The sequence below is a fragment of the Pteropus medius genome, unplaced genomic scaffold (assembly GCF_902729225.1).
Source record: "Pteropus medius unplaced genomic scaffold, Ma_sr-lr_union100, whole genome shotgun sequence".
NCBI classification, from domain to species: domain Eukaryota; kingdom Metazoa; phylum Chordata; class Mammalia; order Chiroptera; family Pteropodidae; genus Pteropus; species Pteropus medius.
In genome coordinates, this window is record NW_024342648.1 from 275,163 (window position 1) to 291,825 (window position 16,663).

At 61.2% G+C, this 16,663-nt stretch overlaps 1 protein-coding gene across 3 annotated transcripts; it reads left to right on the plus strand.

Moving 5' to 3' along the window:
* The first annotated feature begins 7,978 nt into the window (after nucleotides 1–7,978).
* On the plus strand, nucleotides 7,979–16,324 carry DUSP9 (dual specificity phosphatase 9). Of its 3 annotated transcripts, none has more exons than XM_039866942.1 (4): nucleotides 7,979–8,134; nucleotides 13,360–13,773; nucleotides 15,154–15,603; nucleotides 15,942–16,324. In XM_039866942.1, the coding sequence occupies exons 2-4, from the start codon at nucleotides 13,395–13,397 to the stop codon at nucleotides 16,265–16,267; spliced, it is 1,155 nt and encodes a 384-aa protein (XP_039722876.1). In that variant the 5' UTR covers nucleotides 7,979–8,134; nucleotides 13,360–13,394; the 3' UTR covers nucleotides 16,268–16,324. The 3 variants fall into 3 exon arrangements, with proteins under 3 accessions (XP_039722876.1, XP_039722879.1, XP_039722877.1); XM_039866945.1 differs by having other exon boundaries at nucleotides 8,012–8,144; XM_039866943.1 differs by lacking the exon at nucleotides 7,979–8,134 and adding an exon at nucleotides 12,534–12,755.
* The last annotated feature ends 339 nt before the right edge of the window (nucleotides 16,325–16,663 follow it).

Sequence of the window (16,663 nt, forward strand, 5' to 3'; positions counted from 1 at the left end):
GGTGACCACGGTGGCTCTTTTGAGCGTACCTTCACTCGGGCCAAACCAGAGCCGTGGTTCCCAAAGGGAAGCAAAAAGACCAAAGCCCTGTCCTCTGAGTCCCCAGCAGCAGGAATGGAGCTGGCCACCAGTGACTCTGCATCTCCCCGTCCCTTCCTCAGTTGCCAGCTCTGTTTTCCTGCTTTTTAATCAGGAGTGTCACGTTCCTGTTGAAGTTGTCTAGCAATTAAAACGAAGTTCTTAGATTCATCTGCTCCTTGATCTACACACATGGCTTGCGCCCCATCCCAGAGCCAGACTGAGTGCAAAGTGCTGGAGACAGACGCCAACATTATGTGGCCCCTTTCTTCCAAACATTCTGTCAACTCGAAGGGGTGGCTCCTCAGCCAAAGGCCACAGTGGTTCAGGGCTGGGAAGACACAGCCAGCCTGTGCCAGGTAGTTCCAGCAAAGGAAAAAAAGATGAGGGTGACCGGATGGTAAGAGGTGACAGGCATGGCCAGCGAAGACTTTGGGGGATGGCAGGTGTCAGGAATGTATTTTGCACATGGGCCAGAGTGGGCTGTACTGGCTGAGGAGTGGCCCCACAAAATATATATCCACCTGGAACCTTACGATGTGAGCTTATTTAGAATAAGGCAAAGGGACACGAAACATCCTGGTACATTCTGGCAGCTACCGGCAGTAAGCTAGAGCTGGAGGAGTCCTAGGAAAGAAGACCTAGAGAGATGACAGGAACCGGTCACACGGGGCCGTGTGAGCTGGCCACAGCTCTTGGACTTTGTTCTCGAAGTGACTCTGGGCCATTGAAGGGTTTTGAGGAGGGGAGTGCCCGATGGCCTTTGGGACAATCGCTCTGTCCACCATGTGGAGGCTTCAGACAACGAGGAAGGAGCAGGGCCTGGCTGAGGATACGAGGGGATGCACTTGCAAGCTCTTTAGCTGGTCAACTCAGCAGAAACCAGCAATGTAAAGGGACAGTGGACAGAGAGAGAGAGAATGAGTGTGAACCCCAAGATTGAGATTTGGGTGACTGGAGGGGAGAGAGTGAGTTACCTGCGGGACACCATGCGTTTGAAGGGCCACGGAGCATCCAGGTGGTAATGGCCAGGTGGCAGTTGGAGCCGTGAGTGTGGGCCCCCAGGAGACACTGATGGCAAAGTCATCACCCTGGAGAACAGCCGAGGTCATCCAGTGAGAACGAGTAGGAGAAACGAGGGCCGTGGAGCCCAGGAGAGATGGGACAATTGGCCAGAGCGGAACGTTGTGGAGGGCAGAGGGGGAGAGTGTTTCAGCAAGAGACACTGAGGGTTTGAGCGAGAGCGAGATTGAGGCACGCACCTGAGCGGCAGCACCTGGGGCAGCGGTCGAGGCACATGTGGAAAAGCCAGCCTGGTATGCGAAGAGGACCCCGCCTCTTCTGAGCCTGGACGCCGGGTGACCAGGGCTACACCTGCTGGGGGCTTTGAGCAAAGAAGATCACAAAGTTCAGAAAACTCTCACCTTGACTGGCTTGAAGGTGCTTGGTAATGTGGGTGGCAAAGGCGACCACTGAGAGAAACTGGCCTGAGCTGGGGTCTAGGAGACTAGCGAAGGTTGAGAGTGGCCACTGAGGAATGTGGGAAAGAAGGTGGCCAGGAGAGAGGAAGGGATTCTACAGGTGGAGAGCGCAGTTCTAAGTGGAAATGGGGTTAGCATCGCCAAGGAAGCACTGAGAAGCAGGGGGTCGGATGAGCCGTCGCGAGGATGAGGGCCGGCATGGCGGGATGGAGGCCATGAGCCAAGTAAAGGTCCAGGAGTAGACCTGCAACCAGGGGTGAGGGCTGACTGGAAGGAAGAGCCTCAAAGGCCCTAGAGTTTGACAGGAAGGTAGTCGAGTCACCTTGGGAAGCAAGGTGATGCCAACCAGCCTTGGCTCCGGGTGGTGGCTGCGGGAGAAAGCGCAGCACCCAGAGCTTAAGAGAGAGCCAGGCCACAGGGGTGTCTCTGCTCCGAAGGCACAGGAAGTCACGAGAGGATTTAAAGAGTGATTTAGGGACTTGGGTAGAGGCAGGCTGGGGCTGGGAAGACAGGGTGATGAGAGCTATGGGGGAAGGTGAGGCTTGGCTAAGAAGGAGACAGCATTCCAGGCACCACAAGTCCCTTACCTGGATACGGTTTCTAGATACTTCTCTCCTTTGTAACCTACAGAGCCTGTACAGGCCAGCCGCGGTGGATGGGAGCAGGACTAAGAGCCAGAGCACAGCAAGTCTGCGTCTGAGCCACAGTGACTTTGTTCTGATGATTGGGAAGTCCTCCTAGGCTTACAGCCTTGGGATCCCCATCCTCAATGCCCCCTTTCCCTTCTGGGGCTGCAGACCACAGACAGTACCGGTCCGCATGCCACAGGGAAGGTAAGGTCACTATCATAGTCTCTGTGGCTCTGGCCAGCTCTTCAACATCAGGTTGACAAATTGGGCTCTGTGTTACACCCATGGTCGCACTCCATGCCGGCCCCTCACTGGGGGTGCAGTGAAGACCAGTCTCGGGCCACTGCTCCACGTTGAGAGCAGCAGTCAAATGGGACCCCAGAGCGACCCGAGCTGAGCCATGATTCTCAAAGCCCCCAAAGGCCCAGCCTTTTGTCTCTGCGATAATGAAATGATACTGACAGTGATATAGGGGGGACCTGAGGGGGGACCCAGCTGGCAGGTGCCGAGCGCTCACTGCATGCCGGGTGTCAGGATGAGACAAGAGACGGTGAGGAGCTGACTCGCCGCACTGCCCAGGCACACAGTGACTGAGGATGTACAGTCATCTACAGGCAGGACAGCGGGGACCCCTGCAAGGGGCTCGGTGACTCATCACAGCCCCCCCCCCATTGGACAAGCTAGTGTCAAGAGCCATGGCTGTCCTCTTCCCACCCATTGGTGGAATCTCTCTGTAGGTGATGAGATTGATCCCTCTAGCTTCCCTGTCACAGGGTCCTAGCCTACCCCACCCTCCTCTCGCCCTCTCTCTGCCCAGGGGTTGGAACCGAGGGGCGACAGGTCACGTGGCCCCGCATCTGCGCTGGGTGCTCTCAGGATGCAAATGAGTCACCAATATGGGAAGCAGGTACCCGCTCCGGGGTAATAGCTCCTCTAAATTTAGACGGAAAATCCCCACAGAGTTGGCAGAAATATCTCGAGCCTTCCCGGTGGCAAGCCTCTCAAGCAGGAAAGTGGGGAAGGGGCGGCAAGAACTGGGGGGCTGCATAGAGGACAGGGGCTGAGCCAAGAAAGGGTGACAGAGGAGAATGCCCTCATCTAAGCTGGGGCACACCTGCTCTAGGGGCCCGTCTGTCACCCTGGAGCCACAGGCTAGGATGCCACCATGGCAGGGTTGGCCTGGATCAAAGGCGGACCACGCCCTCTCCATAGCTGGTTCCTTGCTGATTCAGACGCCATGGACAGCTCGCCAGGACCCCTCTTACGACCAAGAGCTGCCTCCTTCCTTGCTCTGGCTGGGTCACTGGCCCCTCTCCAGCCTACAAGAAAGAATGACCCAGCCCAGACCCGAGTCCCCGAGGGCAGAGGCAGTCAGTCCCCTCTACGGAGGCTGTGGCCTGCCTAGGGTCCTTGACCTTGTCTCTCCGTGCCTCAGTTTCTTCATCTTGACAGCTCATTAAGAACTGCCAGGATGGTTTAGTAACATCGTGTTTGTCATCCTCATTCCCAGCACAGTGACCGGGAGCTAGCTACAGTTCTCTTTACGCAGAGGCCCTGGGATGGCACCCAGCCATACTACCTGCTTTGGCTTTGTCGCTCTCTGACCGCTACCCTAGAATGTGGTCCCTGCCACCTGCAGCTCTGGGTTCTAGCTCCAGGTTTACCAATGACGCTGTGGGGCCTTGGGCAATTCACTGCCCCGGGCCTTAGCTCCCTCCAGCCTTCGCTTATTTCAGTCCCTGTAAGGGACTTACTAGGGCTTCCGGGCCCGGGCTGAGGCCGCAGGGATGGTCCCGGACCAGGGGGAGTGGTGGCTCCAGCGGCGGGCGTGAGATGCAGAGAGGTGCTGGTGCAGCCTGGCCCCAGAGCAGCACGTGACCTAATCTGGCATCGGGCCTCGGTCCAGGTGCAGGGAGCCAAAGGGGGCCCAGGCTGGGCCTTGCAGCGTTGGGAGCGGCAGGGGGAGCGGTGGGGGGAGGCAGCCACGCTGGGCGCTCAGTGCTGTCATAGAGGCGCACAGACCCTTGAGGACTGAGGTGGTAAGAAACACCTGAAGCATGCGCAGGACCCTCCTTCCCACCCCTTGCAGGTATGTGAGCCGGCGCAAGGGGTCAGAATGAGCCACAGCCTGGGCCCAGCCTCGCTGCCTGTTTCACACATTGTCTCCTTTCCCGTGATGAGATGACCTGACTTGAGAGGCACCTTCCTAGAGGGAGCATGAGAGATGTGGCCAGAAAGGCAGGTGAGACACTCGCAGACGCCTTCCTCGGAGCAACTGGGGGTCTGCAGCCGCTCTGTCCTGCCACCCTCTCCACATTCAGCCCTCAACTTCCCTTGGACAAGCGAGGAGGTCATCTGCTTCCCTCTCTCCTCCCCTTCCACAGAGTGGGGGCTGGAGGGGCTCCCCACTCTCCTCCCTCTTCCCCCTCGCCTCCCTTTGCCTGTCCAGCCAATGGGCGTGGGCGTCTGGCTCTCTCCTGGTACAAGGATTATATCATCTGTAATGTATATCCAGACACACGCGTTGCTGCTCGGGAGGACAAGACAAGGAGAGGGAGCCTGCGCAGCTGGCCGGAGGGGGGTTTCTAACCAGGTTATTGAACCTGAACCTGAGCCCTCCCGGAATGGGGGTGTTAATGGCTCCTGAGGACCCGGCCCCTCGGAAATCAATCGCTGTGCAGGCTGGCTCTCTCAGACTCCCGTCCCTCCTCTCCTCTCGCTCCCTCAGGCTCTGGCCTGGCACTGCCTCTCACCCTTTCACCTCAGCTGCAAGTGCGGCTCTGGGAGCTGTCACAGGGCCATTGGATTTAAAATGTCCTGATGTAGCCCCGTTGGGAGCTGCCGCAGGCAGGTGGGGTGCTCCAGAACAGGGTCTAGAATGTGCTTCTGAAGGCATGGCCACTGGTATCATGTCTAGAAGATGCTGGCTAAGGCTCCTCGGATGGGGGAGGGGCAGCGTGAAGCCTGTTACACAGTGGCGGGGCAATGGCGGCCTAGGGGCCGGTTGTCATGTGAGCAAATGGCTTCAGCTGCAGATATTGCTCTCTGTAGGACCGAACGGTTGTCCAGAAATAAAGCTTTGGCTGTGCGTGCGCCCAAGTGCCAGGGCCCCCCAGAAGGGAGAGGCGTCTCCAAGTAGGGGCCTGACAGGGTGGGCCTCTCCTCAAGGCTCTATTCACTTGAAAAGTGGCCCAGAATTGGACCTGGAAAAGGGACACCTGAACAGGTATAGCTGCCTTCAGCCGAAGGCCCGCCATAGTGCCGTGTGTCAAAGCTGGGCCGGCAGTTGGCACAGCCGGGTCGAAGACCTCTCCACCCAAGCGAGGCCCAGCTCTCTGCCCCTCCACCTTGGGAAGGACTGGGACTGGCCTTGGGGTTCTGGTGGGAAAGGGGGCAGGGCCACAGAGGAGAGGGTGAGGGCTGGGGCTGCCCAGTCACCCCATGCGGAGATTTCTGTGAGGAGCAGACAGGACCTGAGCACACGGGCTTGGCCACTTCTGAGGTGAAGGCCCAGCTGTGCCTTTAGAACAACCTGGATTTCGACACGGTTAGCCTTGTGATCCAGTCCTCTTTGAAAAGGTTCTCCATGTTATTCCTCAACAGGGCACAGGCCAGGCCTTGCTAGCCAAGACCGGTCTCTGGGGATGAGGAGGGAGGTCTCATTTCCTGAGGCGGAACAGGCCTGTGCCTTTATAGCCCCTGGGCCTGGCCTGGCCATTGTGTTAGCTCTCTGCTCCTCCAGTGCTGGTGGCTCTTGTTGCCTGGAGAGCAGAGGCGCTGTGGGAGGGCCAGGATGAGAGCTTTGCAGGGGTGGGGGGCAGCATCATTCAATCCAAATGTTCCTCCTCCAGCCGTTCAGCCCTGAGTCACCAAAGCACAGGATTCTGGGGGTGGGGTGGGGGGAGTTAGTTATCCAATCTTTCCAGAAACTCCTCTGTGAGTCAGCTCACCAAGCCTTTGCCGGGGGCCAACTGAGCGCTCGGGCCATGGGCACAGCCACCATGTCTTCCTCGAATGGGAGGACCATCAAGGAGTGCCAGTCAGCCCCATCTTTTTCGACCTCTGCGCGTTTTCATGTTTTGGCTGACGAAATGGCCCTATTGGTTTATGGCACAGCTTTTAGCATCTGTCGAGTTCTTAGCCAAGGTCCCTGAATGTCAGGACAACTGACATTGCTGTCAGAGAAGCACAGGGTCTAACGGCAGGGCCCGCACACCGTTTCACTTGCCCGCCCATGTGGTGTCATTTTGGCTGTTCGGCTTCACACTGGACCGCAGAGTCCTGATGCCGAAGAAGAGGAGGAAGAACGGCCATGCCCTAGGGGCACCGCCCTGGGCCTGCCTGGCGGACACACCTCCCAGCGGGTGCAGCCCGGAAAGGCCCCAGGCCCGAGTGGGCATCTGCTGAAGCCAGAAGGGTACGAGGGGACACGGCAGGCGTGTGGGCTGGTGGCTGCACACATCATGGGTTAAACCCGCTGAGATGCTAAGACAGCTCCTGGAGATCAAGAGGTCTTCCTCTCTCCCCAAATGTACAGATGAGGAAACTGAGGGGTCAGGGACAAAGCTGTCTCTCTCTCCTCTTTTCCAGGAGTAATGACTCAGGGGAATCCGGCGCTGCCGCAGACACGAGCCAGGCGGCCAGGCCTCCCTTGGCTGCCCCTCATCCATGGAGCGGCTGGCATCCCAGCTCTGCCCGCCTCCTTCGAGATGTCACCCCAGCCTGGCCTTGCCTTATTCTGATTTCCCAGGGCTGAGAAGGAAACCTCCGGCCAGAAGGCAGCCCACAGCCTCATGCTGGTTCTCAGCATCCCTCAGCCCCATTCCAGGGCTGAGCCCCAGCTCACAGACTACCGGCCTGGGAGTCCCTGTGTGCTCCCCCCTGCCTCCCTCTCCCCACAGCAGCAAGGAATCCAGGAACCGACGGGCCTCCTCGTTCACACTCAACTGAGGCTCCAGAACTCAGCGCATCTGAGCCCGCTCGGGCTCTGCCACAACATTATCGGGTGACTACCAGGAAAGTACTGCCTCGGTTTCCCTAGCTATGACATGGGAACGGTCTCCTCTGACTCTGAGACTGGCGTAAGGACAAAACGAATTCCATGACGGGGATGCTTGTGGCCTTTCCTGCCCAGGAAAGCACACTGGGCCTAATGACAGCACCCCCTCCCAACCCTCCCCCAATGTCCTGGCTCCACCTCTTCCAGGCACCAAGGCTCAAATGCTATTACTATTAGCCAGAATCTGATATGTGAGAACGAGAGAACACAGTGCAGGGGGGACCCGGGGGTTGGAGGTGCTTACGGTGCTGTCTGCTGGACCTTAAAACCCCTCTCCCCTGTGGCGGCAGGAGGTGGCCCCGGGGACCAAGCCGTGCCCGGCCCTCGATGGGCCCCTTCGCTTCTTTCGCGGGAAGCAGGGGTGCCAGCGGAGACACTTGGGTGCAACCCTCCCCCAGCCCAGGCCCAGCCTAGGTCAGGGCCCCCCCACCACCACATTCCTGCTCCCCACGCTCGGGGCCCCCGCACAGCAGGGCTCTTGGGGTTCGGGGCTGCAAGGGGCATCCAGACAGGGGCTTTGGCAGGCAGAGCGGGCAAAGGCTTGCAGGTGGGAAGAAGGCGAGCGGGGGCGGCGGAGGTGGAGGGAGACGCCGGGCAGGCCGCGGCCCCTCCCCGCTCCCTCCCTGCGCGCCGCCGGCGACGGTGCCCCTCCTGGGCAGGGGGCGGAGAAGACGGCGACGGGAGGGGAGGAGGCGGCGGCGGAGGCGGGATTTGGAGTTTCCCTCCGCAGCGGCGGCGGCGGCAGCCCCTCGGCTCCAGGCGAGGCCGCCGCCCGAGGCTCCGGTGGCGCTGGGCGGCAGTGGCGGTGGCGCTTCCCGCCGCCCGGGCTTCGGAAACTTCCCGGCCGCCACGCGCGGAGCCGGCGCAGGAAGCCGAGCAGAACGGAGGTGAGCAGAGGTGAGGGAGCACGCGGCCAAGGCACCCATCCCGCCCACCCACCCCCACCCGCCCCGCCCCCACCCCCGCCCCCCACCCGGCCAGCCGCCACTCCGACGTGCGCTCCTCCGCACCCTGCACCTGAGAATGCTTGCCAGCACCCACACCCACGGGCCGACGCGCCTGTGAACGCACTCGGATCATCGCGCCCGTCATGGTTAATCGCCAGTGGTCATCTGCGCCGTCGACGCATCTCGTGGCCGTTGTGGGTGGTTCGGATCCTGCGGTTGCCGAGCGCCGATTTCAATCCGATGCCGCCGTTACTGACTCGGACCGTTGCCCGTCCGGTTCGTTGGCATCAGTTAACGCCACGGGCGCGTATCGACGCGATCCGCAGAATATCTTCGCTTCGATCATGGGTTGGCGCAATATCGGGCTCTACGTGATGGTTGGGCCTTTGCCACCCACCCCAGGCAGAGCCCCAACACTAACCCCACCCCAGCAGCCGACACTCCCTACTCCCAGCACTCGCTCCAGACACCCCCCAACACGTATGCACACCTGCTGGATTCCGCTCTCCGGCACTACTGCCCCGCCCCCCATCACTGCAAATGACCCTCAGAGGCCCCATAAATCCCTGGGTCCCTCCCACCACCCCAACACCCTGGCACGAGGGCTCCTGGGGCTTTCTTGATAATTTGGTGAACATCTCTGCCAGGCACCTCTGGCTCTGCGCCTTCAACAGTAACTTGCCATCCTGAGGCCCCCAGGTACCCTCCCTAAACAGACCTCTGGTCTCCCCAGCGACTGGCTTGGCGGCCTCTTCCCTGGGGATAAAAGGCACTTGGGGCTGGGTGCCAAACCGCCAGATGTCGAGGTGCCCGGAGGTGGGGAGAGTAGAGAACTGGAGGCAGCGGAAGCACATGTGGAGTCAGTTCCACGAGGACTGAGGTCACGCAGCGTGTGTGCCTGTCTGCGTGTGTTGGGGGGAGGGCCGTGTATGCACGTGTGCTCGTGCGTGTCGGGGGGGGGAGTGTGTGACCTGATGAGAGAAAAAGCAGCACCCTCCTGGGCTCCCTCATGCAACAATTGGTTTCATTCATTCATGCCTTCTTTGTTAACGAGCATTTCTTCCGTGAGCGCCAGGCTGGTGCCAGGCCCTGCACTGGGGGCTGGGGCCAGCTTGGGGCCGGGCACACACCCGCTCCTGCCTTGGAGGAACTCCCAGTCCCGCGAGGAGACCGACCAGGAAAAGCAGAAAGCCATCCCCAGCAGAAAGTGGATTTGGTGGAAAAGACACTGGATTTGGCAGGAACGCTGTCGCTGGGAGTTGTGCTCCCAGCCATGTGACCGGGCCGCGACAGCCGAAATCCTCGGCCCGGCGGGAACCGTGCATTTCGGAATGGGGGGATGGAGGGAGAGGCGGGGCGTCGTTTTCCGGAGGCTCTGGGGACCAGAGGGCGCACGCGGCGCGCACGGGGCCTACGGGCGGCAACGTCGCCGCGGCCTCCAAGAGGCAATGGCCGAGCAGGACGGAGGCCAGGGGTGTCCGGCGTGGGCTGGGGCTGCAGGAGGAGCGCCCACCCTTGCAGCGAGCGCGCGGCCTGGCTCCGCCCGCCGGAGGGGGCCTGGCGAGGCCCTGGCGCGTGGCCCGCCTCCCCCTGCCCAGCCCTCCCGGGGAGCGGGTGCGGGGAGGGGCCGACTCCCAGAGCAGGCGCTGCCGGGCCGGAGTGCGGGGCGGGCCCGGCGAGGGTCGGGGGAGGGGGGCTTGGCTGCACTCAGCCCTGCAGTGCGGAGGTGGCAACAGGTTCCAGTTTGTCCTGCTGCTGGCGCAGCGGGCGCTACTGGCGCCTGGCACCAAGCACTCGCTTTCCAGGTTGGAGGGCTTGCTGGCGGGGTTGAGAGCAAGGTGCCTCCACATCCCCATCTTTCCAGCCAGGCTCCTGTCACCTCCCCCGGGGGGGGGGGCATGCTCGAGCACCTCAGGAGCGCCTACCTCCCTTGGGGTTGGCCATGCTCTCTCTCCAACCATGCTGAGCTTCCATGACAGGGCAGGTGGGGAACATGTGTCTCTCTACCTCCTTATCAGATGGAACCTTGCCACCCCCAGTGCCTGCAACGCTGCCAAGCCAGGCACCCCGCACTGGCACATTGCAGAACCCCTTGGTGCCTTCAACCCCTGGCCACCCCAGGGTCCCACCGACAGCTGCGGTGGGCCCAAAGGGAGCCCCTAAGCTTGGGGCCCATGGCCAGGTGGCTACCCATCTTTGCTTTTGGGAGCAAGGATGGAGGAATAGGAGACACTGTAAGACAGAGTCCCTGCCCTTGAGCACATGGGACAGGGGGAACTGGGCCCTGATCTGGCCCCCAGCCTCCCAAGCTGCACCTCTCGGGCATTGCAGCCTCAGAGGACTGACATCTAAAGCAAGGAGGAGGGAGACCACAAGCTGTCCCAGGAAAGGAAGGCTGCCTGGAGGAGGGCATCTTGAGGGGTCCCGAAGAAGGAGCAAAATCTGGACAGGCTGCAGAGGAGAGAGGCCCGGGCTGGGGAGAAAGGAGACTCACACCAGCCCCTGGGTGCTGGCGGTGGGTCTCATCCCAGAGGCCAAGACATGGTGGGCAATGAGACCCAGGCTGGTGAGCCACTGGGTCAGCGAGGGAGGGAAGAAGAGAGAGAGGGAGGAGGCGAGTAGGGGCCCCGTTGAGGTAGCCCGATCCTGCCCAGCATTACCTTCGAGTTTTCTCATCTCGCTCTGGTTCCTGAGCGGAGTCTTCAGTAGCACCACTGGACTTAACTAACCTAAACTTAGGCCTTCTAGTGCCTTTGAGCCCTTCACTCCTTAGTTACACGTCTCGTGGTGCTTGTCCCATAAGCCTAGCTCTGCCTTCTTTTACTTAGTTCCTTGGGGTAGATTCCCAGAAGTGGCCAGAGGATGTGGATTTCTTCCTAGCTCTGGATGCATATGACCAAATTAATCTCCAGAAGGGACAATAGCGAATTCTCCAGCAACCAGCCGTAGAGCAGCAGGCCAGTTTCACGGCACCCTTGCCAGCACTGGGTGTTCTCATTTTGAGAGCATTTTACTAGTGTGATAGGTGGGAAATGTTACCTTGTTTTCTATTGTCGTCACCTTGTTTGCTAAGTTTGCTTTCCTTCCATGTCTCAGGTTGAACCTTCCCCTAAATGTCTTGTACCCAGTTGGGTTTCCTCCTTCATGCAGTCTTTTCTGCTTCCTTGCCCATTTATCTATCAGAGTCTTAACCTTTCGATTAATTTGTATGAGCTTTATCTTATCTGCTGTACATTTTCCTTCAACTCTGCTATTTGCTTTGGATGGGTTTTAAGCAGAAAAGGGACATAGAACCAGACTTTTCAGAAACCTCCCCCACCTCGTGTCATTGTCTGGGCACTTATCACACCTGGTATTATCTCGTTCGGTCCCCTGTTTATTACGGACCTGTCCTGCTAGTCTGGGAGCTCTGTGCAAGCAGACGCTGTGCGTCCTGCCTGTTCATCCTTCTGTGTCCATGGAAGGTATGGAGACCACCGGCCTCTGCCGAACGAATGCTCTGGTGCAGAGCAGGGCAAAGGGTGGTTGAGGCAGACAGGCCTGGAGGCAGGGAGAGGGCTTTGGAACCTATGACAGTGACCCGGTCAAGAGCTGGTGAATTTAAGCCCCTCGGCCAGTGCGGGGCAGAGGGGAGAGTGTAGATGTGACAGAGACTTAAGTAGAAAGAAACTACTTGGCTCTTGATGAGGCAGGAGGCAGAGGGAGAAGCCAGGGTGACTCCTGAGAACAGTGAAGTGATGAGAGCACGGCGCCCCAGTTTAGGGCGAGGAGCTCAGAGCTCCTGGGTGCCTTTGGCCAGGCCTGCGTGAATGAAGGCAGTAGGGGTGCCCAGAAGCTGCCATCTGCCTGCCTAACCCTCCAGCTAGCCTTGGGCAGAGTTCTAGGCCAGAAGGTCGCTGTGGGTTTCCGGTCCTACTACCTCCTCCCCTCCACGATTTCAGTGGCATCCCACGGTAGCCCGAGGTGGTGGCTATGATGAGCCTACTCTATAGATGGGGCCACTGAAGTCCAGAGAGGGGACATGATGGTCCAGGGTCACCAAGTGAGGAGGGATGCAGGCAGTCTTTGGGGCAGGGGCACTGGGCTCTTGTCCCCACCCCTCCCCCTGCCTCCAGGGGCCTGACTGGCGCCGGCCAGGGGAGCTGTGGCTGGTCCCCTGCTGGGCCCCTGACCTGCCCTTGGCCTCTGCCCCAGCCCTGTCCCGCTTGGGTGGAAACCCCAGCTCAGCGCGCCACTTGCGGGGGGCCCACCCGACTGCTTTCGCTGGCACCCGTTGGTTCGCTGGACCCCTGAGCCCGCCCCCGCCGCCCCGCCCCTCTAGATGGTAACTCCAGGTCCAAAGGCCTCCGCTTCTAAGGTGGAAGCTGGGTCCCGCTGCTAGGAAGCAGCCTGCGCGCAGCGGCGCAGGACTCAACTTCCACGTGCGCGCCTGCTCGGCCTCACCGCCCACCTCCCAACGGTGGGCCCCGAGACACCCTACTCGGGGATCGCACCCCGCGTCCTGCGGTGGCCGTGGCCGGGACGTCCGCGCGCAGCTGCCTGCCGCCGGATCACGCCCCAGGTCTCTCTCCTTTTGTTTTCTCCTCCCGGGGTGGGCACCAAAGCCGGATCAGAGGTCCAGCTGATGAAGCGCACCACCTCGGCGTCACCTCGATTCCTCCGGCCCACTCGCCGTGGGGGAGATCTCGGCCTTGAACCCCTCTCGCACTCACACGCCCCCAAAGTCGAAAGCTCGAACTCGGGGAACGATTGCGGGCAGGCCGAGACGCAGAAGGGGGTGTGAGGGAAAGAAGGTAGCCGTGGCCTTGGGACACCCCAGGAGGGGCCGGGAAGGGACCCACGGCTCTCCGAGGAGCCATTGGGCGCCCAGCCTTTTTCTTCTGGGGGACCTCTCACGCCTCCCTTACCCGGGCGGGGAGCAGCGGCTGGGCGCCCGGATGGCTACCTCGGGTGTTTTTCTTGGGGCACACGGGGCGCCTTCTGCGTGTCCTCACAGGGGCGCGAGAAGAGAACCGAGCGGAGAAGGGGTGTCCCTGCGGGACCCTGGGCGCCCGCCTTCAGGACCTTGGTTTGGCTTCACATCTTGAGCCCTGGGCCTGCGCCCCTGGGCGGCGGGGCGCGGAAGACCGGGGCTCACACCGCGCGCCTTCTCTCTCTCTCCGCAGAGCCAGCAGCCCGACGTGCCAGGAGCCGCGAACCCATGGAGGGTCTGGGCCGCTCGTGCCTGTGGCTGCGCCGAGAGCTGTCGCCCCCGCGGCCGCAGCTGCTGCTTCTGGATTGCCGCAGCCGCGAGCTGTACGAGTCGGCGCGCATCGGTGGAGCGCTGAGCGTGGCCCTGCCCGCGCTCCTGCTGCGCCGCCTGCGGCGGGGGAGCCTGTCGGTGCGCGCGCTCCTCCCCGGGCCGCCGCTGCAGCCGCCTCCGCCCGCGCCGGTGCTCCTGTACGACCAGGGTGGGGGCCGGCACCGGCGCGGGGAGGCCGAGGCCGAGGCCGACGCCGAGGAGTGGGAGGCCGAGTCGGTGCTGGGCACCCTGCTGCAGAAGCTGCGGGAGGAAGGCTACCTGGCCTACTACCTACAGGGTAGGTGCGGTTGGTGGCACGGTGGGCGCCCGCTTGGGGAGGACCCCCGCCCGGGAGGCAGGGCCCCACCTTCCGAGGGGATTCATAATTCATCTGACCTTCAGCAAGCCCTGCCTCATTTTTTCTAAAGGGGAGGTGAGATACCCTCCTCTGAGCATGATCTTGGGCCAGTCCTTCCCCCTTGGGGACCAGTTTCTGAATCTGGAAAATGGGAAGAATAGGGTTGACCTGACCTGGCTCACGGGGAGGCTCAAGAATAGAGCACCAGGTGAGGGATCCCAGTCTCCCCCTGATGGTATCTGCACCTCCTCCAGCTGCTCAGCCATGGGCAAAGGGGGCGAGCGACACAGGACAAATCCCGCTCTACAAAGGCTCTAAAGGGGGCAGGGGAGAGAGAGAGAGAGAGAGAGAGAGAGAGAGAGAGAGAGAGAGAGAGAGAGAGAGAAGCAGTAAAGGCAGAAGGAAACCTGAAGAAGCAGGGACTTGACATCCTCCCCACCCCCAGTAGTCATGGCAGAGCTGGGGGATGGAGGGGAGACAGGCCGATATAGCCCGTTGGCTCCTTGCCCAGCCAAACACACACAGGCACCCTCCGGGGGTCCAGGGTAGGGACGCGGTTTCCATGAACCTACAGAGCTAGGTGTCCCCACCTCCCCATCGAGGAGGGTCATTGGACTGTGGTCGCTTGCTCCATTCTGAATGCACAGGGACATAGAACTATAGAAAGCGTTGGGTTTCCAGGCCCTCACCCCAGCCCAGGGAAATAGCAGTTATCTGTAGACCAAAGAGATGCTCGCTTCCTGCGACTTTGGAACCATCCAGGTGGAGCGTTGCACTCTCTCAGGCTCCCCGCCTCCTGGGGTCCCAGTTTAACCCTGAAGAGATCACAGAGATGGCTGTGACCCAGCCCTTACCTTCTGGGTGCTCCTGGTCTAGCCGGATAGGGAGACACCCAGGCGGAGCATGCGCATCTGAACCTTTCCTCCTCTTTAACTGATGGCCTCTGTCCTCCTCAGGATTTGCAGTACCTCTAGACTCTGTTGAGCCCTCGTGCCTGCCTCGGCCAGGCCCAAGGGCTGTACGATCTTCTTTGGGTGGCTCTGCCTGGGCTCAATGTCTTACATCCCCAGCAGCCGCAGTGGGCACTTGCTGTCCAGAGGCGTAGCCGACGGTACTGGGCAAGGGTGACTGGGCCGTCCATAGCACGCCACATAGTGACACCAGTATAGCTCAGGCTGCTGGCTTTTGAGTTCTCTTCGGTCACATCTGCAAGCCCCCTCAGGCATCGGGGCCATCTAGGATTCGTTCCCTATCCCCAGCCAGGAGTGCTTGGCCGCCAGGAGACCAGATCAGCGGGACCCTCCTTCTCTCCCCTCCCAGGTGGCTTCAGCAGATTCCAGGCCGAGTTTCCTCACCTGTGTGAGACCAGCCTCAACAGCCGTGGTGGGCCAAGTACAGCCATGGTGCCCAGCCCAGTAGTAGGGCTGGGCGGCCTGTGCCTGGGCTCTGACTGCTCCGATGCAGACTCAGAGCCTGACCGCGACTCCATGAGCTGTGGCCTGGATTCAGAGGGTGCCACGCCCCCCCAATCGGGGCTGCTGCCATCCTTCCCCGTGCAGATCCTGCCCAACCTGTACCTGGGCAGTGCCCGGGATTCGGCCAACGTGGAGAGCTTGGCCAAGCTGGGCATCCGCTACATCCTCAATGTCACCCCCAACCTCCCGAACCTCTTTGAGAAGAATGGCGACTTTCACTACAAGCAGATTCCCATCTCGGACCACTGGAGCCAGAACTTGTCCCAGTTCTTTCCGGAGGCCATCGCGTTCATTGGTGAGTCCGCCCCGCCCTCTGCTTTCTCCCTCCTCGCCCTAGGCCGAGCTCCTGGCCTCCCCCATTTCATCCCCCTCTCCCTCACGATGGCTCCTCCTGGGCTTAGCTGCAGTCCTAGAGCCTGAAGCCAAGATGGCACTTCAGGGGTCGGACAGTGCCGAGGCCAGCTCCCGGAAGCCACTACTGAAAGTGCCAGGGCTCCTTAGGCCAGGCAGGGCTCCCAGGTGAACCTGGCCAGGGCAACCTGGCTTGGAGGGCAGAGAAGGGGCCGCAAGGGCTCCTCTGGAAGGCCGTCGGCCTGCATCTCATGCTGCTCCCCACTCTCTGCCCCCGCCTAGACGAGGCCTTGTCCCAGAACTGCGGGGTGCTCGTTCACTGCCTGGCGGGCGTCAGCCGCTCCGTCACCGTCACCGTGGCCTACCTCATGCAGAAGCTCCACCTCTCACTCAATGATGCCTATGACCTGGTCAAGCGGAAGAAGTCCAACATCTCGCCCAACTTCAACTTCATGGGGCAGCTGCTGGACTTCGAGCGCAGCCTGCGGCTGGAGGAGAGGCGTGCCCGGGAGCGGAGCAGCGGGGGGCAGGAGTCTGCCACCTCTGACCCGCCTTCCTTCTTCACCACCCCCACCAGCGACGGTGTCTTTGAGCTGGATCCCACATAGGGCCCTGCCCTGCCCCCTATGGGTGCTCCTGACCACCCATGTGCTGGGGGGGAGAGGGAGGGGGTTAGCCATAGGTGGGGGTGGGGGGTGGGTTGGGGTGAGCGCACACCTCATGCAGGGGCTGTGGGAAGAGGCAGGAGCCAGGAGCCCCTCCAGGGTGGCTATGGGGGAGACCTGTCCTGCCCACTTGAATCATCTGCGGGAATCCTATTAAATGTGCCTATGGGCCAGCCGGGGACCACCGGCCTGTCCCTTGCCGCTTTGGGGCGGAACCACGCTCCAGAACCTGCCTCTTCTGCGACTGTTACTTCTTTCTTTGGGTGGGGGTCTCATTCCAAGGGACCATTCCAGGTGGCCGCCTGTTCCCGGGCCCAGGCCCCGGGTGCTCTGCCAGCT

Coding starts and splice junctions, on each gene's coding strand:
- DUSP9 (XM_039866942.1), top strand. CDS start 13,395: ATGGAGGGTCTGGGCCGCTCGTGCCTGTGGCTGCGCCGAGAGCTGTCG. Junction 13,774..15,153: donor CCTGGCCTACTACCTACAGG/GTAGGTGCGGTT, acceptor CTCCCCTCCCAG/GTGGCTTCAGCAGATTCCAG. Junction 15,604..15,941: donor GGAGGCCATCGCGTTCATTG/GTGAGTCCGCCC, acceptor GCCCCCGCCTAG/ACGAGGCCTTGTCCCAGAAC.